This window comes from Manis pentadactyla, chromosome 2 (assembly GCF_030020395.1).
Source record: "Manis pentadactyla isolate mManPen7 chromosome 2, mManPen7.hap1, whole genome shotgun sequence".
NCBI lineage: Eukaryota > Metazoa > Chordata > Mammalia > Pholidota > Manidae > Manis > Manis pentadactyla.
Window position 1 is genome coordinate 16,962,057 of NC_080020.1, and position 27,200 is coordinate 16,989,256.

Consider the following 27,200-nt stretch of genomic DNA (forward strand, 5'->3'; position numbering starts at 1 on the left):
TGCAAGCTCCTCTGTTTCTATTCTCTTTAGTACACTGGGTACCTTGAATCTCCAGATTTTAAGCAAATAAACGGTGCCAGTTAATCCTATAAATAAATCCCACCAGATAAAATTTTTTCAATGAGTGGTTTAGTAGGAAGTATAAGTGGTGCCTGTTAAATATGATTAAGACAAAGCGTCAGAAGACTGGCTGTGGTCTGTGATGCTCCCGACAGCTTTACGTCCCCGAATGAGTCTGTAGCCAGTTTAGGCCTCAATTTCTGTAGCATAAAAATGAACAAGCTACACAAAATTAAAAAAGAAATATTCTTTGTGTTTTGATGCATTTTATATGTATCTAGTTGTTTTTAAGGCTGGATTCAGGTAGATTCAGACAACATATGTATATATATATATATATGTGCTGTATTTTTTTTTTCAAATGGTCAAAACTGGAAAACAAAAGAGTAGGCCTTCACAGCAATTACCCTAAAAATCAGTAACGTTTTTCTTTTCTGCACATATGGATAAAAACTATGATGTAATCAATTAACAATTGGGCATTGTAAATTTATTTGCATAGTGGAGGTTATATTCATATTGAATAATGTATCATCATTACTAAAGTGAAGATGGCCAGTATTTCCCTTTTCTCATGAAATTGAAAAAGCACATAATATCTAGGAATATTAGACTTTAAAGAAACAGTCTAGAGTTTGGTTTTTGGGAATTTAACTACCCTGAAGATCCTTTCCTCTTCAAAATACTTAAAATTATTGAGTAAATGTATAGTTTAGAGTTTGTTTGTACTATATAGCTGAGCAGGCAAGAAAGTAGTGGAAATTCTCAGAGGCCTAATTTGGGAACACAGATCCCAAGAGATGTGTGACAGCTACAGCTGCTTTAAGAGTATTTGCTAATCTTGCTTTGGTTCAAACAGCAAACCTTAGTCTTTGCAAAACTGGAGACCCCTGGGTGAAGCTGTAATTCAAAGGGCCACATTATTGGTGAAAGAAGATGCAGGAAGAAAATAACGCGTACATGGAGCCTTGTTGGTCTTGGTCTTGATTCTAGTGGAGAGGAGAAAGTTTCTCTGAGAATTGCAAACTGTAAACCAGCCCTTTTAGAGTTTTGGAACCCCAATTCTTACTATCTGTGTGGTTGTAAAACCCCATGCCAAGAATTCAAATTGGTCTCTCAGCTAGTAGTGCCTCTGAATGCCTGTCAGAAGCGAAATGGATCTGATCTCCAGAATAATGTACCTTAAACCCAAGGCTCAGAGAGTTCCCACAGCTAGAGTTCAGTGAACATCTGCTCACAACCCCAAATCACAGGACACATGTTATCATGAGTGTAGTGAATGGGAAGGCAGATCTGAAGACTATTTAGCATGTAACTCAGGAGATAAGGAGATGGAAAATATGAAAAAGTAGTTAAGGTAGATGGAGGAAAGAGAGAATGCCTGACATACATCTCTTGTTAGAACCTGGAAGATTCAGAGGGAACAGGAAAAGAAGCAACTTACAAAGATACAATGATTGGGAGTTCATGTCAGCTAAAGACGCAAATCCTTATATTCTGGAAGAGCAGTGTCCCGAATCAGAGAAATAAAAAGTATCATACATCATAGGGAAACTCTAAAACACCAGGGAGCACGGGAAAAATCTTCAAAGCAGCCCGAAGGAGAAAACACAAACTTCCTAGGGAAGGATGACAGATGGGTTGACAACACACCTCTCAGCAGTGGGTGGGACTCAGACTTGAGTGACATAATCAAAGTGCAAAGCCAGACAGGCCCGGTCACCTCCCTCCGCCGCTCTCCTGCCAGGTCCTCTCTGTTGTGTCAGCACCATTTAGGCGGCACTTTTACAGGAATTCTCTATATGTTGCATATTCTATTCGGAAAGGTTTTTTTTGAACATGTGTGGTTGGCAGAATAATGGCTCCCTGAGGTCTGTGTCCTGATCCCCGGGACCTGCGAGTCTGTTACCTGATGCCGCAAAGAGACTTTGCAGATTTGACTAAGATAAGGATATGAAAATGGGAAGATTACTTGGGTTGGCCAGAATGACGGAAAGGGAGAGGGTCCTAGTAGGAAAGTCGGGGGAGATGATGGCAGCACAGCGTCACAGTGAGGAGGTGTCTGGCTGCGAGTGAGGAGGGGACAAACCCAGGGAATGGGCGCCTCTGGAGCTAAAAAAGGCCAGTCCGGGTTAGGCCCTCCAGCCTCAGGAGGACCCGCCTTGTCGACCCGCCTTGTCGACACGCCTGTGGGAGTCCTGGGGATTCCTGAGTCCTGGAGCTGTGAGATAATATGTGTGTATTGTTTAAGCCCCTAAGCTTGTGGTAATTTGTTACAGAAGCAATAGTAAGCAAATACAACAGCTTTTTTGAGATACAATCGACTTGTTTAGTGTATCCAACTAAATGGTTTAAAGCAGTATATTTACAGAGTTGTGTAAATCAAAATTTTTGGAAGAGGTATCAGAAATGTGAAGTGAAAAATGATCTTTGGATCAGGTGTGCTCTCCTCGCTGAGATAATTTGAATAAAGAACAGACTGTGTTCAGGGACTTTTGCTGGGTGTTACTGATGCAAGCTCACAGGAATCTCTAGGACTAGGAAACTTGGACTTTTCCTTTTTATCTTAGCAGAGTAGCCATTTCTTGTAACCCTTTTACTGTATTTCCCTCTGTGGTATATAAAATATCTATCTGCTGGCACTTAACTGAAGTCAGATCTTTCTTGATTTTAGCCATCACACTTACACATCTTAAGCTTCCAATGTGTTGCAAGATACCACACAATGCTCTTTACAACTAATACAAACTTGAGGAACTGGCTGAGAAACAGACTTTGTTCTGTATATTTTCATTAACTAACTTTATAAGCCTCTACTTCAGGAATCTGTTCTATGTAAAACTTTTTGCTAACGCCTGCTCACTGGCGTAGCAGTCAGGACCTTCAGCTCCCAGCATTGGTTGTGTGTGTGGTCAGACTTGAGCAGGGACCTCTGCACATTTGCCCTTAACATCCTCCAAAACAAGGCAGCCATTCTCTAGCCCTGTTTGAAGCTAGATTTTTTTTAGCTAATATATCCCAGATCTTCCACATTATTTATATGATGAAAATCTCATAGATTCTCTCTGCCCTTTAAAAAAGTGTAAGCCCAGATCCCGTGTGTGGTGATGACCTGCAGTGGCTTTTTATCTCTGCTGACCCTGAGGCAGGAGAGACTTTGAATATGCCTGATCATTTGTCATGAAACTTTTTATTAAAGATAATAAAGATATCTTATTTCTATTTCAGCATATCTTTTTTTTTTTGCAGTTAACAACAGCAAGAAAGTTTTTCTTCCTCAATTTATAGCTAAAATGAAACATAAAATGCATAGCTTTGAGAGAAAAAATCAAAACAACAAATGAGCAGCCTGGACATACGGAGCTGCCCCATATTCAGAGGCATATTCCTGTCTGACATAAGTGATCTCAGGAGCAGCAGCGTAGGCAACGCCTGTCTTAGACTATGAAGCAAAATGAGACAAAGCAAGAGCATGTCATAAATTTTTCTAAGCATAGACAAGGTCACTGTCAACCACAGCTACAGAACACCCCTCTCTTGGCCCAAATGAATGATTCCTATATCTTTGCCCATTGCAGTTTATATTCAGTCTAGTCCCCATCCGGTATTCATCAGAATTAAAGCAGTGACTGCAGAGAATTAACTCAGCATGGAGCCCTTTTGAGTGCAGAGTCTGTGTGGCTGCACAGCACACACACCACTAAGCCAGCCGGTCCTGATTGTAAGATGCCTTCTTTCAACCCTTCTCCCCAGGACTTACGAAGGATGAGGATCAAAAACTGCTTTTCAATTTTACCTCCCCTATGGGTCTTGTTTCATACTTAAATTTTTAAAAATTGTGGTAAAATACACATAACATAAAATTTACTAACTTAATTTTTAAGTGTGAAGTTCAGTGATATTAATACATTCATATTGTTGTACAACCATCCATCTCTATAACTCTTTTCATCTTGCAAACTGTAACTCTATACCCATTAAACAGCAATTTCCCTCCAGCCCCTGGCAGCCACCGTCTGTCTCTGTGAATTTGACTTCTCTAGGGACCTCATATCAATGGAATCATACACTGTTTGTCTTTTTGTGACTGGCTTATTTCACTTCAGCATAATGTCCTGAAGGTTTTATCCATATTCTAGCCTATGCCAGAATTTCCTTCCTTTTTAAGGCTGAATAATATTCCTTTGTATGTATGGACCATGTTTTGTTTATCCATTCAACCATCTATGGGCATTCGGGTTGCTTCCATCTTTTGGCTTTTGTGAACAATGCTGCTGTGAACATGTCCATACAAGTATCTGTTTGACTCCCTGCTTTCAAATTTTGGGGGTATATACCCTGAGGTGGAATTGCTGGATCATATGGTACTTCTTTCTTTCAACTTTTTGAGAAACCAACAAACTGTTTACCACGGTGAACATGTTTTACATTCTTGTCAACTCTGTACAAGGGTTCCAATTTCTCCACTGACACTTGGTTTATTTTCTGTTCTTGTGTTATAGTAGCCATCCTAATGGACACCTAATAGGTAAAGTGGCATGGTATTGGGTTTCGATTAGCATTTCCCTCCTGATTAAAGATGTTGACCTTTGCCTTTAAATTTGTTTTTGAATCCTCACAGTAATCACTCTCTACTTCTTTCTAGAAAAGAGATGAAATTGCTGGAGCAATCCGGTTACCTGAAAGGCTCCTTGGGGGCTGAAGAGCAGCTGTCACTCATCAGTGCTTGTTGGAATATCCAAGAAGCAGTAGAGGGCGCTGTGCACATTCAGGTGAGCTAAGGACGCTGTACTCAAGTCTGCAAAGGCTTGAAATTGTCTTCCAACCCCCTTGTTAAGATCGGGGAAGATAAGAAGCAGTTGGAAGGTGTGGACATTTTGTACCTTGAAAGTCAGAATTATGTTTTATGTGATAGAAAACATCGTCCTCAAAACACGTCCTCTCCTCTATGGGCACTCGACAAACTACTTTGATAATGTTATCTTTCAGAGGTGTTAATTTTCGAGCAAAAATAGATCTTCTGCACGGCTAGCACTGTTTTGTTCTATCGTCTTATTGAATGAGGGATTATGTTCTTGGTCTCATTTATAGGTGGGTACAAGATTAAAGACATCACCTAAAGAGATCCTTTCATTTCTTGTATCATTTGCATTTAGCCTTTCCAACAATTTCACTTAAAAAAGAGCTCATCAGGGGCACTGTTTGCACAGCTGTATAAGCTCCAGGCAGAGCTGGGGCGCGGAGGGAGGGTGCTCCTCCCAGAGTCATCACTCCTGGAGCTCTTGTGTCTATGCAAAGCTCCTGCCCCTATGTAAGAACCCCAAGGTATAAATTAGTCTTTAAAGTTTGTATTTAGTGCCACAAGGGTTAAGGAAATCTACCTAGGGATTTCCTAGTCAATTTGACATATAATATTTACATGATGGAAAAAAAACTAGGGAGCATCTCTCCTTGATATCAGTCCATGATAGTTTGTGTTCCGAGACTTGTACATTTGTTTATTCAGTGTTGCACATTTCATTTTGTTACTGTGATGATATTCTAGCCAAGGATTTGTGAGCAAACCAGAAAGACTGAGCATGTTTTATGGTCAACTGCTGCTCTGAGATTCAGGGCAAGTGTAGGAAATCTAGGTTTTCAGTCTTAACAGCTCTAAAATTTCTCTAGTTCAGGTAACACATGTGTGTCAAATAGAACATAAGCAGAGCACTGTTTTGTAATTCCTTATCTCTTTATAGTATTTTCATTCCAATCTTTATATGGTAAAGGTTGTATGAAACTGAGGAGTCTTAAAAGAGGGATCAGAGGGCTCCAGTGATGAGCTTTTGAATGCCCTGTTTCAGCCCTTGCTGAAGTGGTGGTGGGTACTGGAAGGGCGCTTGCTTCTGACGGCATGGAGGCTTCCAGCAAATTCTCAGCGCAGGAGACTCTTCACACGTGTTCAGTTTTTAAGGAATTATGTGCTTTTTATGCCAATCTTGCTGGAGGAGGAAATGTAATTCAGATTTTTTTGCTCTGATACTAGGAAAGTCAAGTGGGTGCCTTCTGGTGTGGGCGCGGTTATACAAGCTTTAGGTCAGGTGGACTTTGCACTGAGCAGCCCTGTGACTTTGGCAAGTTTCTTAACTTCTAAGCCCCACTTCCTCATCTGTGAAATGTGCATAATACCCAGGGCATGGGATGGTGGTGAAGAGAACATCTATGCTCACATCTAAGGTGACCCTAATATAAAGAAGGCAAGGATCCATTTTTCCAACGAGAGATTAAATAAATCCTTTGGGAGTCAATTTGACGTATAATATTTACATGATGGAAATGAAACTTTATAATTACATATATGACATGATCTGAAGTATGGATATGTAATATTTTGTGCAATATTTCTACTTTCACATTCCACAAAACAATTTTGTTCAAACTGTTAACAAGTATCTCTGACTCCTGAGTGTCTTCATTAGAGTGACTTGCTGAGTCCCTCTTGTAAACAGAATTTTCCAGAGCACATCATCTTTGCTTTCCTCTGAGCTGTTTGCTGTTCATTTGTGTGTGTAATCAGTACATGATGATGGCAGTGGATGTTCATCTCCCTGCTCAACCACCAATTCTCAAACCTTTGTTTTTTTTCTCTCTGCAGTGGCAATTTTGTGGTTCCACAGCATAGCAACTTGCTGTTTTAATATTTTTTTAAGTGATCTTTATTGAGCTTATTTAAAAATTTTCCAGCACTAGTAATTGTAAAGACATGCCCCAGGAATAATTAATATCTCTATGTTAAATTTCTTTATCTCCTGGTCCCATTTAAAAAGATAGGTTCTATCAGATGATTTCTCTACTAGCATGTGAATTAGCTTAGGCTAATATTTCTTCCCCAAGCTATATATTATTTTTCAAAAAAATGGATAGTTCTCCATAATATGAGAACTTAATAATGTCCTGAATATAAGGTGACTCCTTCTTTTATGAGATAAGTTTTGGGGGAATATTCTAACTTACAATGCATTAAAGTATTTAGCACAAAACTGGCACATAGAAAATACTTAATAAATTTATTTTAAAAATGTTTTTATAATGTGGCCACTTGTGTATAGTTTTGGTTATAAGTGATATGGGACAATATATGTTGTTCTAAGCATAGTAGGTACTGAAAACTGCTCTTGAAGCCTGTCTTATTTCATAGATTAAATGAATGTATTTGCATGACACTTACCTGTTGAGCAGCACTTATGATGCAGAACAACACGGAGTGAGGCCGAGCTGGTAGAGGAAAATAGCAGAGGGTGATGAGCGCTCTGCCAGGTGTAATTCCTGGAAGACGTTATGTTCTTCAGAGGTTGTCACCTGGATGAGTTAGTTAATACTTATAAAGTGTGTGGCACGTAGAAAGCACTGTTTAAGGGTTCTCTTAAAGAAAGAAAGAGCTTGGGTTTCACTCTATATCCTAATTAGAATCCTCCAAGAGAGATGTTTAGTGGGAGAGTGGAACTAATCAGAAGGAAATGAGTAAGAAAAAGAAAAAGTTGAGATTTCATTTTTGTCCTTTACCTTGACTGATTTTCTTGGGCATGTGTAACACGGTTCTTTATATGATGTGGGGCAAATTTGATTTTCCAGATTTTGCAACTAATGCATATTAATTTTTACCTTATGTTTACCGAATGAGTAAATAAAACCCACAAATCAAAACCTGCCTAATGTTATAGCATGTGTTGATGAAATTATATTTGGTTTCTAACATTCCAGGAATGTTAAAAATGTATTTTAAAGAATAGAGCAAGTTTAGAAAAATCCTGCTTAGATCCATTATTCCAAAAATGTGTCAATATTGTGTTATATTTCTATTTCTTTCCATTTCTTCTGTTTATTTTCTCTCATTCTCTAACATGCTTGACATTATACCAGAAGCAGAATTTTGTATCATGGTTTTTATTTAAAACTTGGAACATTTCTTGCGTGTGATTTGCTGAGGACTGTATCAGATAGAAGTATAATTTTTGGACTTAAAAAAAATCGTTGTGCTTATCATGTGATGCCTATCCCAAAAGAACCTTCCATCTAAGAATGACAGGGAAGCTGCAGGTCCAAAGGCCATGGTCGCTGGCGGGGCCTCTGTCCTTGCCAAGCCTCATCCACTCCCCTTCCGAGCACCCACAGACTCCGTGCTAGCCGTACCCTTTTATAACTCTTATACCCCTTTTTTTTAATTTATAAAAGGAATAATTCCTGTTGTAGGAAAATTAATCTAGGCTATTTGGAGACATTTTTTTCTTAGAAATTGTCATTACTTTAGGGAATTGTGCGAAAGTGGGAAAAGTGGGAGGCAGAGCTTGTGAATTAACAAACAAAACCCCAAGACTTGCCATAGTTCTTCAACTACAACAACCCAACTGTGAGATTTACTGAGTTCCTGAGTGTCAGAGCCCCAGAAATATGAGTGTTGTAATTCTCCGTGGTGGATTTGCCTCCTTCTATTTAAACCCCAGAGGGCAGGAGAATGGGTCTGAAAATTCCTTATGCTTTGCTGAAATGTGGGAGGCTGTGAAAGAATGAAACCTGAATTTCTAGAACTTAGTGCAATTTTGAAATCACATCTTGCCTGGCAAGAAAGGCTACAATGCTGGAAAAATAAGTTTATTCTGAAAAGCCTACTTAAAGCTTTTATTCTTAAGAACATTAAGACTCATTAGCTGTGATACAGCGGCTTTATCCAATCTCTGGAATTTAGGATTTGAGCTCATAGCTTGTAGGGGCCAGGAAATGGTTTATAGAATTATGAAGTTAAAATGGAGTTTCCTTATACAAAATCAGGAAAATGGCTAAAATCTAGAAATAAAAATTATATTATCCATGTAGATAATCAGGATCCATGTAGATAATCTAAATCTTACTAAAATTTAGAAAAATGCTGGTCATTTTGATAAAGACTTTCAGACTGTCACTAATTGCAGGATGCAGTGTTCATATATACACCATTAAAAAATTTATGTTTTCTAAAAGTTGGAAACTTGATGGACTTCTGGTCTTGGTTTACTGAGGCCCAGAATAATCCTTCTCTGGTAGAGTTAGGGTCAGGGATGTGGGTAGAAATGAGAAGGTATTCAAGTAGCAAAGGACATATGGATTATACAGGAGTGTACACTGAAACTTGGATTTCCTTTTTCCTGTTCCATGTGTTTTTTAATTTAATTTGTAAAATTAAGTTTAGTGAGATATAACATATAATAAAACTAGTGTTCAGTTATCATACTGAACTCATTATAGTGTCCAGTTCTATATGTCGTGACAAATGCATGTAACCTCCCCTGCCTGTTTTGGACCATGCCCCCCTCCCCCTTTGTCGTGGGTCTCCTCTGCCCCTTCCCTGGGCCCTGCTGGCTGCAGATCTGCCTCCAGTTTTGACTTTTCCATTACGTTACATAAAATAGATTCATACAGACTTTTTGGTCTGACTCCTTTCACAGAGAAAATGAATTTTACATTCATGTATGTTCTATCAGTAACTTATTTCTTCTTATTGATGAGTAGTATTCTGCAGTTTGACTATCTGGTGACCAGCTGAAGAACATTTGGTTTGTTTCCAGTTTTTGGCAATTACAAATAAAGCTGGTGTAAACATCTGTGTAGAGGTATTTGTATGAACGTTTGTTTTTATTTGTTTGGGTAAATACCTAGGATTGGAATGGCTAGGCATACAGTAAGTATGTGTTTATCTTTGAATGAAACTACAAAACTGTTTTCCAAAGTGGCTCTACCATTTGGCATTCTCATGAGCAGTGTGTGAGGTACAAGTTGCTCTGCATCCTGGTGTTACTAGGGTGGGTTTCTTCCTCATTCTCTTATCTACATATAATGGTATCTTATTGTAGTTTTAGTTTGCATTTCACTAATGCCTAATGGCATCCGGTGTCCTTTCCTATGTTTATTTGTGTTCACATAATCTTTGGTGGTGTGTTCAAACCTTTTGCTTGTTTTTAAAAAATGGATTGTTTTGTTTCTTATTATTGAGTTTTGAGATCTCTTTATGTATATTTATCAGACATGTTTTGCAAACATATCCTCCCAATATTTTTATGTTTTTGACATGGACGAATTTTCTTGAGTTTTCAAAAGCAGCAGTTTTCAACTTTGATGGAGTCCTGTTCTAAATTTTTTTCTTTTATGGGTTATGCTTTTCCTGTTCTATCTTTGGAATCTTTATCTCACCCAAGGTCAAAAAGGTTTTTCTTCTATATTTTCTCTTAGAGGCTTTATAGTTTTATATTTTACATTTAGGTCTATGATCCATTTTGAGTTACCTTTCATACAGGGCAAAAGGTGATTCAGTCGTTTTTGTGTCATTTTTTGAGAAGACTATTATTTTTCCATTGAATTACCTTTCAACTTGGGTCACCAATCAATTGACCAGATATGTGAGGGTTATTTCTGGACTCTCTTCTATTGCACTGATCTCTCTGGGTCTATGATACTTAGTTTATAGTAAATCTTGAAATCAGTGTGGTCTATGATACTTAGTTTATAGTAAATCTTGAAATCAGTGTAAATTCTCCAAATTTGTTCTTTTTCAAAATTGTTTTGAAAAATTAATCTAGTTCCTTTATGTTTTAGAAGTAGCTTGTCAATTTATTTAAAAAAAAAAAAAACAACCCTCCTGAGATTGCAGTGAATCTGTAGATGAATTTGGGGAATTGACATCTTGACAAGCTTGGTGTTCGCGGTCCATGAACACAGTAGGAGACTGTGGCATCCACTAGTTCACCCTCCGTCTCAGGCTCTACGTGCCTCGACGTCTGGGGTAGAGCTTCTCGGTGGTCCTGCCTCCTTGTGGCAGCCAGATTCTTCTAGTGTCTGGTGAGTCTTACACAGGACAGAGTTTTCTGCCCCTCCCTCGGGAGCAAGTGCCATTGTGGGCTGTGTGCCGCGGGGGTGCCCTGTGCACTGTAGGGTGTTCAGCAGTGACCTCGACCTCTACCCACCAGGTGCCAGTGGTACCCCTTCTAGTTCTGATAGCCAGAAATGTCTCCTGATGTTGTCAGATAACCCCTGGACAGGCACCCCGTTCTAATGACATGAGAATAGGGCCCTTGGCCTAAGATACTATTTTATTTTTCCTTCTACCAGACCCTCCATTGCAGTGGGTCTTTGAAGTTTGTTACCCCCCACCAGGTGGCTTAGACTTTGTTCTGCAAGGGAACTGGAGGGGGCTGGTGGGCTTTCCACTCTTCCCCCAGCAGCGGATGCACTCCCTTAGGCCTCTGCCACTGAGGAAGCTGATAATCTCCTGCCCCTGGTCTGTTTTGGGAGCACCTGGGGTAGGACTGTGGAGAAGAGCCTTTTGTTGGTGTGATCTCTGTGTTTGTGCTCCCAGGGGTTGTGTACCCTCACCCGCATGCAGCCACACTCACCTCTCATCAGGCTGTTCAACATCAAGCTCACATGGCACCTGCACAGTCTTCCCCCATGTTCCACCTCCAGTTTCCCCTTGGTTATTCTATGATCTCAGCTAAGTTCAGGAAAAATTAGGATTTTGTAATCTCTCTGGCTTTTTCTTGTTTTTAGGGTGGGAGCAGAGTTCTTCCCTGTTTGCACATCCTAGGCAGAAGTGGAATCCTATAGGTCATTATCCTTATTTTTATAAACTGGAACATAATGTTTATATTCAAAATAGGAAGACTATTTAGTCAAACATTTTATTGTTGGCCTAAGAGTGTCAAAAGTGGTTCATGATTTTTGGAAAAAAATTACAGAGTTATGAAGCTGTATATGAAGTAGAAAGTGAAATCCCTTTTTTCTTCCCTTCCCAATTACTAGGGATGAACATTGTCAAAGGGTTTGGGATTTATCTGTCTAGGACTCTTTTAGGCATATTTACCCAGTTAATGTTTTAGTAATAGGGATCCTATTATGGTACAATATTTTACGACTTTTGTATTTAATAATATATTATGACCATTTTTTCCATATCCTTACATATTGATCTACCAAACAATGTATTTTCTATAGGTTGGGAAATTATTTATATATATGCCATTCCATTGTTAGCTAAGTAATATGTTTTCACAGTTGTACATTAATGCTTAGGAAATAAAATACTTTTACACATCGAATAATCTTTATATGGTTTGAACACTAAGAAAAAAAGTAAGGTAATATATATACACAGTATTTTGTTGTCCTCTGAAAGTTTTTCTTCCCCCTGCCCCACTGGGATATCAAGTTCTGTTTTTTCTTTTTGTTTATTAAGGTATCACTGATATACACTCTTATGAAGGTTTCACATGAAAAACATTGTGGTTGCTACATTCACCCATATTATTAAGTCCCCCGCATACCCCAAGGCAGTCACTGTCCATCAGTGTACTAAGATGCTATAGGGTCACTATTTGCCTTATCTGTGCTACACTGTCTTCCCCATAATCCCCACCACCACACCATGTGTGCCAATCATAATACCCCTGAATCCCCTTCTCTCTCCCTCCCCACACGCCCTAACCCACCACTCCCCTTTTGTAACCCCTAGTCCCTTCTTGGAGTCTGTGAGTCTGCCGCTGTTTTGTTCCTTCAGTTTTGCTTTGTTCTTATACTCCACAAATGAGGGAAATCATTTGGTACTTGTCTTTCTCCGCCTGGCTTATTTCACTGAGCATAATACCCTCTAGCTCCATCCATGTTGTGGCAAATGGTAGGATTTGTTTTCTTCTTATGGCTGAATAATATTGCATTGTGTATATATACCACATCTTCTTTATCCATTCATCTACTGATGGACACTTAGGTTGCTTCCATTTCTTGGCTATTGTAAATAGTGTTGCAATAAACATAGGGATGCATACGTCTTCTTGAATCTGAGATCTTGTTTTCTTTGGGTAAATTCATGGGAGTGGAATTTCTGGGTCAAATGGTATTTCTATTTTTAGTTTTTTGAGGAACCTCCATACTGCTTTCCACAATGGTTGAACTAGTTTACATTCCCACCAGCAGTGTAGGAGGGTTCCCCTTTGTCCACATCCTTGCCAACATTTCTTGTTGTTTCAAGTTAATTTTTATAAAAGGTGTGAGGTAGGTTTAACTTCATTATTTTGTAATTGAATATCCAGTTTTCCATTTATTTAAGGAGCTTTTCCCTCTTTTAGAAAGAATATTTAACAGAAATAAACAAAGGCAAAACTGTTGAATGGTCTTGGCATCCTTGTTGAAAAATCAATTGACCATAGATGTATGAAAGGTGTCCTCTTTTAAAATAAACTAATTGTTGCATCAAAAAGAATAAAATACTTTGGAATAAACCTAACCAAGGAGGTAAAAGACGTATACCCTGAAAACTACAAGACACTCATGAGAGAACTTAAAGAAGACACCAATAAATAGAAATCTATCTCATGCTCATGGATAGGAAGAATTAATATTGTCAAAATGACCATCCTGCCTAAAGCAATCTACAGATTCAATGCAATCCCTATCAAAATATCAGTAGCATTCTTCAATGAACTAGAGCAAATAATTCTAAAATTCATATGGAACCACAAAAGAACCCGAATAGCCAAAGCAATAGTGAGAAGGAAGAATAAAGCAGGGGGGATTATGCTCTCCAACTTCACACTCTACTACAAAGCCTCAGTAATCAAGACAATTTAGTACTGGCACAAGAACAGACCCATAGACCAATGGAACAGAATAGAGAGCCCAGATATAAACCCAAGCATATATGATCAATTAATATATGATAAAGGAGCCATGGATGTACAATGGGGAATGACAGCTTATTCATCAGCTGGTTTTGGAAAAACTGGACAGCTGCATGTAAGAGAATGAAACTGGGTTATTGTCTAACTCTATACACAAAAGTAAACTCAAAATGGATCAGAGACCTGAATGTAAACATGGAACCATAAACTCTTAGAAGAAAACATAGGCAAAAATCTCTTGAACGTAAACATGAAAAACTTTTTCCTGAACACATCTCCTTGGGCAAAGGAAAAAAAAGCAAAGTGAACAAATGGGACTACATCAAACTAAAAAGCTTCTGTACAGCAAAGGATGCCATCAGTAGAACAAAAAGGCATCCTACAGTAAGGGAGAATATATTTGCAAACCACTTATCTGATATGGGGTTAACATCCAAAATACATAAAGAACTCACATGCCTCAACACCCAAAAAACAAATAAGACAAATAACCTGATTAAAAAAATGGGTAGAGGGTCTGAACAGACACTTCTCCAAAAAAAAAATTCGAGTGGCCAACAGGCACATGAAAATATGCTCCATGTCGCTAATTATCAGGGAAATGCAAATTAAAACCACAATGAGAAATCACCTCACACCAGTTAGGATGGCCAACATCCAAAAGACAAGCAACAAATGCTGGCAAGGATGAAGAGAAAGGGAAACCCTTCTACACTGTTGGTGAGAATGTAAATTGGTTCAACCATTGTGGAAAGCAATATGGAGGTTCCTCAAAAAACTAAAAATAGAAATACCATTTGACCCAGAAATTCCACTCCCATGAATTTACCCAAAGAAAACAAGATCTCAGATTCAAGAAGACGTATGCATCCCTATGTTTATTGCAACACTATTTACAATAGCCAAGAAATGGAAGCAACCTAAGTGTCCATCAGTAGATGAATAGATAAAGAAGATGTGGTACACATACACAGTGGAATATTACTCAGCCATAAAAAGAAAACAAATCCTACCATTTGCAAGAACTTTGATGGAGCTAGAGGGTATTATACTCAGTGAAATAAGCCAGGCGGAGAAAGACAAGTACCAAATGATTTCCCTCATTTTTGGAGTGTAACAACGAAGCAAAACTGAAGGAACAAAACAGCAGCAGACTCTCAGACTCCAAGAAGGGACTAGTGGTTACTAAAGGGAAGCGGTTGAGACAGGTGGGTGGGGAGGGAGGGAGAAGGGGATTAAGGGGCACTGTAATTTGCGATCACAATATTGGTAGGTCACAGGGAAGGCAGTGTTGCACAGAGAAGACAAGTAATGACTCTATAGTATCTTACTATGCTGATAGTGACTGTACTCATAGACTGGGTTGGGGTGTATTTGATAATATGGGTGAATGTTGAAACCACAGTGTTGTTCATGTGAAACCTTCATAAGATTGTATATCAATGATACCTTAATTTTAAGAAAAAAGAAAAAAATAAACTAATTTAAGGAAATAAACCTACAAATTTACCTGGTATATAATGATACTGGTTCATTTCATAAGCCTATACTTTAAAAGTAAGAATATTATCAGGGCTGAAAATGTTGCAGGAAATCAGGAAATTCACTTGATTTGCACAACCTTGGAGATATTGCAGGTTTGATTCCAGACCACTTCAGTAAGGCAAATATCCCAATAAAGTGAATCAAATGAATTTTCCAATTTCCTAGTGTGTATGAGTTAACACTGTTTTGTAGTCTAGTAAGTGTGCAATAGTATTATGTCTAAAAAAACTGTACATATCTTAATTAAAAATACTTTATCACTAAAAAATGCTAACCATAATCAGAGCTTTCGGCGAGTTCTAATCACTGACCACAGATCCTCATAAAAAGTATGTGACAATCATGAAAAAGTTTTAAATGTGTGATAATTATCAAAATATGACACAGAGGCACAAAGTGAGCAAATGCTGTTAGAAAAATGGTGCTGCTAGATTTGCTTGTTGCAGGGTTGCCACAAACCTACAATTTGCAAAAAATACAGTATCTGCAAAGTACAGTGAAGTGAAGCAAGTAAAACATGTATAACCTTCTCTGGGTCCTGGGTTTTCTCATGTGTACAACAGGGGTTTAGACTTAGATGATCCAGGGACTTGCCCAGCTCTCTAATACACTTTTCTTTAGTAAATACTTCCTGACCAAGGTCCGTGTTAGGTGTTATGTAAGCAGCTGGGACGCAGCTGTGAATGAGGTGGGTGAGGACTCATGGCCTCTTAGATCCCTAAACAGCATTTGCTGGGTAAGTAGATGAAAGGATAGTGATTAGGGTTACGGTGTGCACGTTTGACCATGGGCTAGAGAAATCTCTGTGGTTCTGCATGTGTGTTGGGGGAAAGAGGGCTGTGGGCTGATAGGCGAGAACCTGTGTCATGTCAGACAGCCCGGCAAAGCCTGCCTCATGTTCTAATGCTCGCTTTCTGTTGGCTAGTAGTTATCCCAATAGCTTTATCGTATGTAGACCTGTTCTTTTGAGAGTTTCATTTTTGTAAAATATTTAAGAATGGATCTGTGGTGTCTTTCAGCTTTGAGGATTTCTGTTAAATCATATACTGGCAGACCAGTGAATCTCAACCAGGGCATATTTGGAAATGTGCAGAGACACCCCGCTTGGCCCAGTGGTGAGGGGTGGTGCACTGTCCCTCGGTGAGTGAAGGGCGGAGGGTGCTGAGGGTCCTGCGCACAGTACCGGCAGTGCTGCTGTTGAGAAGCACGCTGTCGAGTTCACCACCTGTTGGAGACAAGATGTAAAATCTTACATTATCATATGTGATTTCTGGGCAGGGGCAGCAGGAAAATAGTTTTCTCATTGTTATATGACACTGTTGCATAGCCATTTTTTAGGACTCACTGGTCTGAAAGACAAGGAGTATCTATATTTTGTCTATGTTTTGGCTCAGAATCGCCATTAATTCGACATAAAGTAAGAGGAGTGATTCTACTTGGAAAGAAATGGTATCAGTAAACTAAATGTGAAACTTATGTTTTTCTCTTTTTAGGTAACCTGATAATAGGAAACTAAATATGGTCTTCATGGGCACAGTTAAATTTGGCTATAAAACTATACACTTTGGTAAACATTTTGGGGAGGTGCTAATTTCATTTTGTTAAAGAAATCAGTTTTAAAACTTCTGTAACATTTGACTTTTTAAAGAGGTTAGCACACCTTGCAGGGATTGGTGACTCTGTCCACAGAGTATTCTGCCTTGTTATTTTCATACAATCTCATAAATCCATAATAGAGTGAAAGAGAACCATCTTTTAAGTAATGTTATTCAGTAATGTAATTTAGCTTGAACATCAAAACAGAAAACAGATCACCGTCTTCCCACCCTACCCTCCTTTGAGTTCCCCGTGCTGAATTTTGATTCTATGAGATAATTTTGATTACTGGGTAAAGGATTTCCAGCCATTATCCTTCTTTTTTCTTTTTTAGTATGAGGGAAATACACCACTTTTTTGACCTTCCTGAATTTTGTTCCCTCCAGCTTTATAACTGGGTAGTTAACCAACTATCTGACTAACAAAGACCTTAGTGAAGCTGATGTTTGCAGGGTGCGTGCAAGGAGCAAGGAGCGCGTTGATCCAGCTAGAAAGATTGCTTTGAGGAAGGCAAAGAAGGTGATGTGGGGCCAAACTGCAGAGAGCTAAGGAGTCGACCTTTGTAGGTAGTGGGTGCCACCAAGGTTTCCAAGGTATGTAACAAAAGCCCCCATGGGGAAGGCTCATTTGTCTTCGCTGTGCATCATAGAGTTGGAAATGCAGTAAGATCACAATACTTTGGGCTTGAGTTGTGGTTGTGGCCACAGGTTGTCAGGAAGGGTGATGGTGGGTCTTTCCTTGGCCGCTCATGGCTCTTAGAGCGGTCGTGTCCCACAGCCTTGCCAGGCACCTGCCATGGCCCACCGTCCCCGTTCCTAAGGAGTGTGGAGTTACCAAGGGCCTAGGCACACGCCTGGCTCACGCTCGCATGGGGTCATTGGGAATCAGGCTGCTTCGGTATTTTTACTTGTGAAGTGTGAAAAGTATTCTGCTCTTCATTTCCTTGTACTTGTGCCACAGCTGCCACTTCCGCATGGTTCCCTCCTGCAGTATTCAGAGAGTGTGCTTGCAGAACTGAGCGGGATAACTTATTTCTTGTTTTAGTGTATTTGTGTTTGTTTTTATTGATTTGCTTGCTTATTTTGTGGTATGAGTAGCTTCAAAGATATGTGCAAGGAATGAAAAATGTTATTGTACACATTTGAGAGACAGGCAAGCTTTATTCTTAATCTGTAACTATGTATTTAATGTCCTCATATGATCAAAGAGTACTTGAGAAAGTGATTAATCAAAACATAAGAAGACAGCTAAAATAAAGAAGTAGAAGGGCAGGACATATTCAGTGCATCCATCTCACTGTAGTGAGGACCGTGAATGACCAGCCTTGATGGTCCCCACAGTGTATACGGAGGCTCAGGAGGTCGGCACAGGCCTTGTGGGGATGAGTGAGGTGATGGCCTCAACCATGTCCAGACTCCACAGGGTGTGTGAGGTGGTAGGGAGATACTCCACAGTGATGTTATCTTGGGCCCTTAACTTCTTGACTCGAGTCTGAAGTTAAATGTACTGGGGCAGTATGGCATAAGACTATGGAAGTGTGTGGCCTTAGTCTAGGGTCCATCTGAATTTCTATCTTACCTTTCATTTTAGCTTTCTTTTCCTTAATATCAAACTGCAAATGGTATAGAGTAAACTATTTTTTGAGAGTCAAAAGTTAGCTTCTTCTTAAATGCCTTCTGGTCTGGAAGGCCGAGTCTAGCTGTGTTATGGTGTGCCCTTAGATTTAGGGCGCTATTACTGGTGTGGAACTGGTGGGTAAGGAGCGGGTGGTTGAGTAACATGTCTTCCTGAAGCACTGTAGGAGGATGCAGTTCTTGGTGACAGCCAGCTGAAGCCTGTGACTTATCAATGATGGAAAAGTGTCTGGCTTGGCATTCCCCAGGACTGCTTCCCAGAGCAGCCCAGCATGCCTGCCTCATTTCTGATGGCCGTACCGTAAGGGAGGCGATGTGATGGGGCAGGGCTTCGAGTCGAGCCATGTGCTAAGGTTCACAGCAAACTGCTCTAGAAGGCTCTTGCTCTGTCCCTGAGGTTGTGCAGGCCCAAATTTTCCTTCCATGGTGCTTTAGTACACAAGCTGTATCTTTGGAAAAGTGTTAGTTATAAATACTATAATACTAGTTATAAATAATAAAAATATCTTTGGAAAAGTGTTAAGTTATGAATACTAGTCAGGATACTAGAACAGGGTGGGTGGGGGGAATGCCTAATTTAATTATCCCAATACCAATTTGTTACACTTTTGTATGTTTACCTCCAGTCTTCTTTCATGTATAATTTTTATGGGTAATTCTAGTGTGTCTGTATACATACAGTTTCATATTCTGCTTATAGTAACCATTTTTCTGTTTATCAGAGCCTGCAGTTCTTCTCATGACTGTGTAACAGTCTATTGAATAGATATATCAACTAAGTCAAATATTCTTAATTTATATTAATTACTGATAAGAAGGAATTTACTATTCTTACTATTGCTATTTTGTTGTTTTCCGTGTCTTGTGATTATTGTCCCTCTTCTCTTGCTATCGCCCTTGGTGTTTCATTGATTTGTTTTTGTGGTGACATGCTTTGATTCCTTTCTCATTTTCTTATGTGCATCTTCTATCGAGGTATTTTCATTGTGGTTACTATGGAGATTGCATAAAGTATAGCAATCTATTCAAAACTGTAACAACTTAATCACATGCAAAAAGCTCTACTCCCTTATATCTACCCCCACTTTATGTTACTGATATCACAAGTTACATATTTTTGTACTTTGCTTACATTAACATATTTTGCAGTTATAATTTTTTATGCTTTTATCCTTTAAATTCTATGCCAGGATTAAAAATGGTACACACACTCCCATTATAGTATTACAGGATTATATATTTGTCTATATATTTTACTTTACCAGAGAGCTTTGTTTTGTCATTTGTGTTCATGCTGCTGTCCAGCTTTTCAACCTGAAGGATTCCCTTTAGCAATTCTTGTAAGGCAGGTCTGATGGTTATGCAGTCTCTCAGCTTTTGTTTATCTGGCTTTTATTTCTCCATTTTTGAAGGACAGTTTTGCCAGATACAGTATTTTTGGCTGGCAGCTTTTTCTTTCGGCACTTTGAATATATCATCCCACTGTCCTGTTTTCTGGCCTTCTGTAATGCAGTGGCCTGTATTCTTTCTTTGGTTGAGAAGTCTGCTGATAATCTTACGGGAGCTCCCTTGTACTTTTTCTTGCTACTTTCAAGATTCTTTGACTTTTGAGTTTGATTATAAAGTGTCCTGGTGTAGGCCTCTCTGGTTCATCATATTTGTATTCATTCTTGAATTTGGATGTGCATTTTCTTCCTCATATTTGAGAAGGTTCTAGCCATTGTTTCTTCATGTAAGCTCTCTGCCCCATTCTCTCTCTCCTTCTGAGATTTCCATGATGTATATATTGGTTCATTTAATGGTGTCCCATGATTCCTTTAGCTATCTTCACTTTTCTTCATTGTTTTTTTTTTTTTATTCATCTGACTTAACAATTTCGAATGACTCGTCTTCAAGTTTTCTGATTTCTTCTTCTTGGTCAAGCCTGATCTCCTCTAGTGAATTTTTCAGTTCAGTTTGTGTTTCCTGTTTCTGTGTGCCTTTGTTATTTTTTCTTTTTTCCGTAATTTGTGCATCTGAAAAACATCCACCCCTCCCAGTCTTCTGACTGGCTTACAGGAGAAGACTGACTACCCAGCCTGGCTAGAGACTCTGGAAGCCTGTCAGTCCTTTTCTGGGGACGCCAGTCTCTTTCTCAGGACCTTATGTTTCGTGCTCCCGCTGGTGTCTTTGGGTAGAACTACATGTTTTCTGGCACCGCACTAAACCATGCATTCCCCTTTGTTCTCAGTGGCCCCCAGGCACCCAAAGTATGCCAGTTCCCAGCCAGTGCTCTGAGGTAGGCAAGACAGAGACCAGGCCCTCAGGCAGCCCCCTAGAAGCTGGAATGTTGGATGTGCAGTCCAGTCCTCTCTCTCCTTCCCAGCGGAGAGCTGTGAGTTAGGTACTCTCTCCTGACCGCGCTGAGTTGTGCCACTGTCACAGTAAGGTGTGGTGGCTTTGCTCATCCACTTCCATGTGCTCATTCTTGGCTTTGTGCTCGCCTGCAGTGCTGTGACTTCCTGATTGGTTTATGGAGTTGTCATTAAAGGCTTTGGACTGTATGTTATTATTAGGTTTTTGTCTCTAGGGAAACTAGGTGTGGGGCTTCCTATTCCACCATCTTGATGATGTCATTTATAAGAGTTTTATAACAAAAGAACCAGACCTAGATTTCACAGGGCATCCTGTCCCCATCTGTACGTGAGTCTATTTGTCCTTGCCCATCTCCCATGCTCTTTCTTTACAGAGACTCCTGCACCAGTGAAATTCAATCTCTAAATCGAATGTCAAGTAGAAAACAATGATTTTATTGCTACTTCCAGTACTTTGCTGTTATTAATGATGTTATTAATTTGCAGGTTCATTAAAAATGGAATTACTAGGTATAAGCCCCTTTCTAGCTCTTGGTAACATTTTGCTGACTTGCACTGTAAATTTCCCTTAGCTTTTTAAGAGCAGCCTATTAAGACAGTTTGATTTTAAGCTCTCCAGTATCAGTATATTGATCTTCAAAATGCTTATAAAGTTAATAAATGAAAGCAGATACTTCATTATCCAAATTTGTAGCAACAGACATGTCATTGTCCCCACATTGACATTCTTAATTTGGTTTCTGAAATTACTGTAAAACTGAATGAGTGATCCTACTTTCTGCTAAACTTAAAAAAATGTAAACTCAAATTGTTGTTTAAAAGGACTCTGCAGAGCACTTCTGAAAAAACAGGATGGTGATATAACAAACCTGAAGAGTTGATGTAATATTGATGACATATACTACAGGTACAATGAAGCCTATCTTCCTATAGAATAAAACTTAATTGTCCCTTATGCCTTAGAAATTACAGGTTCTTAAATAATGCCCAACTTTAAAATTAGCAAATGTTTAATATAAACATTTTTATTTTATAAAATGTGTTACATTGAATATGTAACTATCAACTAAGGAAGTAATTTTTGATCTTATCATTCAGTTAAAAACATGGTAAGTCCATTTGAAAGTAGCCATGGAATGCATATTTAATGCTCGAAAAATAGTAAATACCTTAACAATTAAAATATTAGCCTCTGTTACTTTCCCCAAAGTGTTCTCGCTTTCTGGGTTGTCATTACTGACCAAGAAAACAAAACACATCGTGGAGTCCTGCCTTTTTAAGGGATTTGCTGTGAGGCGGGTGAGGGAATTTGTCTGGGAATTTAATATTAATGAAACACAAGGAATACCTGGGGCAAAACTCCATGCTGGTAGACGTCCAGGGGACACAGCCTTCAGAAGTAAGTGCCGTGGAAAGCAGCCTGTGAGCGTTTGCTTTTCCCTCCAGCTCTTGGGCTTCCCTGCTCGCCTAGCGGACCGGGCGCCCTGGGGTGCATATCTGCTTACTCTGAACCAGCTTGGTTGTGTATTTCCATTTGAAAGTCAATATTCAAAGACTTGTTGCCCGTTATATCAGTTTGAACAACTGGGGGAAAAATCAAAAGGTTTCTTTCATGTTGGTGGCTTCCAGCTTTTAGGAGTTGGGTTGTGCTGTGTGGGTCCTGGGAGCCCGGGGAGATCTTCCTGTCGTTCAGGAGCCTGGCCCTTAGCAGGCACTGAATGACACTCTTGTTTGAGGAAATGCATCTTGGACACTTGATAGTGTTACTGCTGTTTTGGCTGAGGAGGCAGCTACTGCCTGTCTCCGCTGGCTTATGCTTATAACACATGCTACCAGTGACAGTGGGCAGGAAGGTGTGCATGCCCTCTGCTTGCCCTCTTTAGCATTTGCATTGTGCATGGAACAGGCGACGCAACCAGGATGAGGCCATGCAGACTTCTTGGAGGAATACCTGTTTTCTGTCCACCTTTCACCCTTGTGAGAAAAATTTACACAAGCCTTCTCTTAAAAGCCTCTCTTCCTGCCATTTGTTATTATGTTACGTAGGCTTGTCCTGGGGGCCTTTTACATTTTCTTGCTTTGCTCAACTACCTAATCTGGTAGCAGTGGGTGGGACTCTTACCCCTCCACATGTCCTGGGCTTCTCCCCATGACTCTGAGCATTGCCAGAGTGAGCCCCACAGTGCTGAGTGACCCCCCCACCAGGCCCCAGGGCCCCCCAAGGCCAGCATGGCTTTTCTCTCCTCTTGGCCACCAACCCACTGGTAGCAGTAAGTGCTGCATGGCAGTCCTTTACCATCTGCCAGATCCTGTGCTACGCTGTGTGTAGAATCATCCAATTCAGTCCTTGCAATGGCCCTGTGAAATGGGTACTATTATTATTCTGTAACTTCTCTTCCCCTACACCCCCAACCATTATTGTAACCACCATGCCTCAGGGATATTTTTGGTTGTTTACTGATGTAGTCCCAGCACCTAGAACAGTGTCTGGTAAATGGCAGGAACTTAATAGTAGCATTGGGTGATGACCAAATGGATTCTCTGTATACAAATAAGACATTAAAGCCCTTGCCGGAGCGCCTGCAGACAGTAAGCAGTAGAGAGAACACTTAGATTCAGGTTCTGGGTAGCCTTTCTGTTCTCCTGAGGGGCGCAGGGAGTGCAGCGGGCCTGGGCCTGTGCAGAGCCTTCCCCAGCCCGCCTGGGGAGTTCATCCCAGCCGCCCCCTTCTCCATGACTGCGTGTGTCCCTTCACACTCCCTAGCCCAGTGCTGGCCATCCTGTCGCTAGACTAAACTTCCTACTTTGCTGCCTCTGGCCCCCTTGATCGTGGGTGCTGGAGAAGCAGTGGTGAGCTCCAGGGTGCGGGAGGAGGCTAAATACCTGGCCGATTGCCCAGGGTTCACACACTTGGCTGTTTAAAGCTGGAGAAGACAGACCAGGAATTCTGAGTCTTTTTGACCCTGAGGCAGGCGGACTTACCACGATCCTTGGAAACTGAATAAGAAAATCCCAGAGTTGAGAGGATTAAGGCTACCAAGCTGCCCTCTTTCCTTTATTGAAAATAAAGGAGGTTAGGGCAGGCCTGGGGAGGAGGCTGGTCTATAAGGGCAAAAAGCAGGGAAGGGCTTTTCCAGAAGCCTCCCTGGGCTGGGTGTTCGCTGGGAGTTCGTTGAGGGGACGAAAGCTGAGGCTCCGCAGCCTGGGGCCCTGCTGCCCGGGGTGCTTTGTTTCTGCCCAGGTCTCCACTCATTCTTTTTCCTCCCGCTGAGCCTTGAAGTTCTTGGTGTGGCTGTGGGAAAGTGTTACCCGTGACATTCACTTACACGAGCGGTGGTCCACGCAACAGTTATACCCAGGGCCGCGGCGGCTAGGGCTGAGCTGAGCACCAGGACTCTAAGGCTGCTATTGGGGCTGGAAGTGGAAGAAAACATGAAAAACGGCCTTAAATTCTGACTCTTGTATTCTCTTAAATGAAACAATTGTCAGTAGCTCTAAATCAAGATCTAACAGCTATCCTCTGTAGAATGCAGGACCCACGTGCCATGCTTCTCTGTGCCCAAATGCTTGGATTTAAATGCCTGCTCTTCCCCTAACTGGTAAGTAAGGAATCCCCTTCTTTAGAGATTAGGAAATAGAAACCGATGCCTTCAGTAACGACACTGTGGGTAACCCACAACTAAATTACCCTGTTACTTGTATCCAGGTAACTTGATACATTTTTGGTACTTTCCTGATACTTTTTACTCTGACATATTGGAATAAGAGAGAGTCATTGTTTTATTATATAGAGAGTGATAAAAATGAGAAGTGAAAAATGAGGTGAGTCTTTCTATCCACAAATTACCTGTTTTTGTTTTTCTAGGTATTTTTTTTGATCCTTAGAAAATTTATGTAAAATTTTATATTGTACTTTTTCACCACCTGAACCGAGTGTCTTGTTTTTCATTATGTTTGCAGTTTTTAAGCTGTTTTTCTTAGATGGAAAAAGTGAAATATTTCTTGTATTTGTATCTCGCTCAAAAGGTGGAATATAAAAATTAGGCCGAAGACCACAAACTTCACACTGCTTCAGTTGACGCACTTGTTGCCTGTCTGAGCTGTGGGGGCCCTGAGTTTGCCCCCTGCCTCTCCTCTGTAGTCCTGGGTCTTGGCCCCCCAAATCCTAAGATACTGACGGGAAGAAGAGGCACAGAAGCCAGTCCGGAGCAAGATTCCCTCCCAGATGCGGGGGGCAAAGCTGGCTTCCACTCTGCCCTCCCTCTGCTGCCCAACCCCGCCAAAGCCCTAAGATGTCCTCAGACACCTCCTTTCCCACCATGATCCACGGATGTACTGGCTGCCTGGGGACTGGGAGACACAGAAAACATTCCAGCAGGGCCCTGTGGAAGGGCTCTGGCTTCCTTGTCCTGTCTGGGCTGTGCCCTTGCCACGCTGCGCCCCGCCTCGGTGCCAGCCCCCCAGGTTCCCTGCTTGGAGTGCAGGTGGTGGCATGTGAAGCATCTTTGACTAGCCACCCACCACCCCAACCCAGGAGGCACAGCTTGGCCAGCTGTTTTACAGGAAGTTTAGAAAGCAGAAGTGTTCTCACCTCTAAAATGGAGATAATCATAGAAACTACCCGATAAGGCTCCAATGGGGAGGAAACAGGCTAAAACATGCAGAATGCTGAGAAGAGCACCTTGCATGGAGAATGTGTTAGCTGCGATCACCATCAGGAACAGAGCGGCAAGGGGCCCCGTAAACCCAGTGTCCCAACATGGGCATCAGGTCCTTTGGCGGCTTCCTTGGCCTTCCCCATGTCCCCGCTTACAGCACAGTCATCCCTCAAGGGACCATGGAGCTCCTGTGCCTCCCAGAATTAGGAAGCAGCAGCTGGGGTGGGGCTGGTTTCTGTGACTCTTGATTTTAGTGTTTTGCTTAGTCCTGAGCTATTCCTGCTGTGAAACTGAGTTTATCTGGCCTTTAGGTCCCTTCTGGACATGCTTAGTGAACAGTTAGGATGTTTAAAAGCCTGATAGCTCTTAAGAGGTAATACTGTCCAGCTTTAAAACATTCTTGAAGCCCTGCTAAAGGGGTCCCTCCGCTCCTCTGTATAAACTGCCATAGTGTTACTCTGTCTTCTCTAAAAATAAGGGCCATTTGAATGTGACACAAGCATTTTAATCTTTTGAACTGACTAAAGGATTCTTATTAAGAGACTTCCTGGTCAAAAAGCATCATCAAAGTCACTTTGAAAAAGGTGAAGAGGTTTCCTTCAGAGCTGCCTACCGCGAAGGTGGCTGTGTGCAGGACATTTTTGTTCTGAAGGAGCATGTAGGACATTTTGTTCTGGAGGAATATTTGTATATTCTTGAAAGTTGTAAAGGCTTTCCTAAGCATGAACTGAAATCTAAAAGCTGAAGTGGCAAATCCACAGTAGATTAAAACACTTCTGTGAGGCAGATACAAAGAACAAAGTCAAGCAGCAAATGAGATTGGGAGAAGAACATTTATAGCAGCAAAAAAATGTTTTAAAAAGGCTCATATATAAGGAATTACCACAAATCAAGAAAGATGTAGGAAATTCTGTGTTAAAATTATCAAATATTATGACTCGCAGATTCACACACAATACATACAAAAGCAAAAAAAGTATGAAGCTCTAAGGCTTTTTTCCCCACATCAAATTGGAAAAATCAGAGACCGATAAAGGAGCATGGTGAGTTTATGCTTGTCCACTCTGGGTGGATTTGGGGGGATTAGGGTTAATTTCCTGGGGCTGCCATAACAAATAACCATGAACTTGGTGACTTAAAACAACAGACTTATTTTCTCACAGATTGGGAAGGCTGGGCGTCAAGGTGTTGTGTTTAAGCATAGAAAAAGTTATGGAAAAACCCCACTCTTCTCTGTTGACAGTAGTTCTCCAAAAATAGACTGAGAAATGAGGGGCATTTGCTTTCCTAATGTGTGTCACCTTTTCTTATGCTGTCCTTGAGAGGCTTTGTATCAGGTTGCTTTGTAGAATTGTTGATGAGAAGTTTTCTGTTTTTCTTTCTCTGCTTTCAACAATTGATATGACCTGGGAATTAAGTGTTCTTGAAGGTATATTAGTCCTCATTCACAAAAACCCTACGTGCTGTCTTATTTTTTCACCAATTATGAAAAAAATAAGAACAGAAAGGTATGGATAATAATGCAGCTTCTGCTCACCCACCGCCTTGAACTAACAAATGCTTTTGAATCTCTTTCTTTGCTGGTGAATCTTACCCTTATTTCTTTGAAACAAGGCACTGTAAATATGATTGAAGTTCCTGCGAACTCTTCCCTGATACCATTTCTCTCCATCC

General features: G+C 40.5%; 1 protein-coding gene across 1 annotated transcript in view; it reads left to right on the plus strand.

Annotated features, from left to right (window-relative positions):
• Window positions 1-27,200, plus strand: part of CRYL1 (crystallin lambda 1) — a 155,669-nt gene that overhangs the window by 35,123 nt on the left and 93,346 nt on the right. Inside the window, exon 3 of the mRNA XM_036910155.2 lies at window positions 4,706-4,832. Coding sequence (XP_036766050.1) covers window positions 4,706-4,832 — 127 coding nt within the window. The remainder of the gene's footprint in view (window positions 1-4,705; window positions 4,833-27,200) is intronic.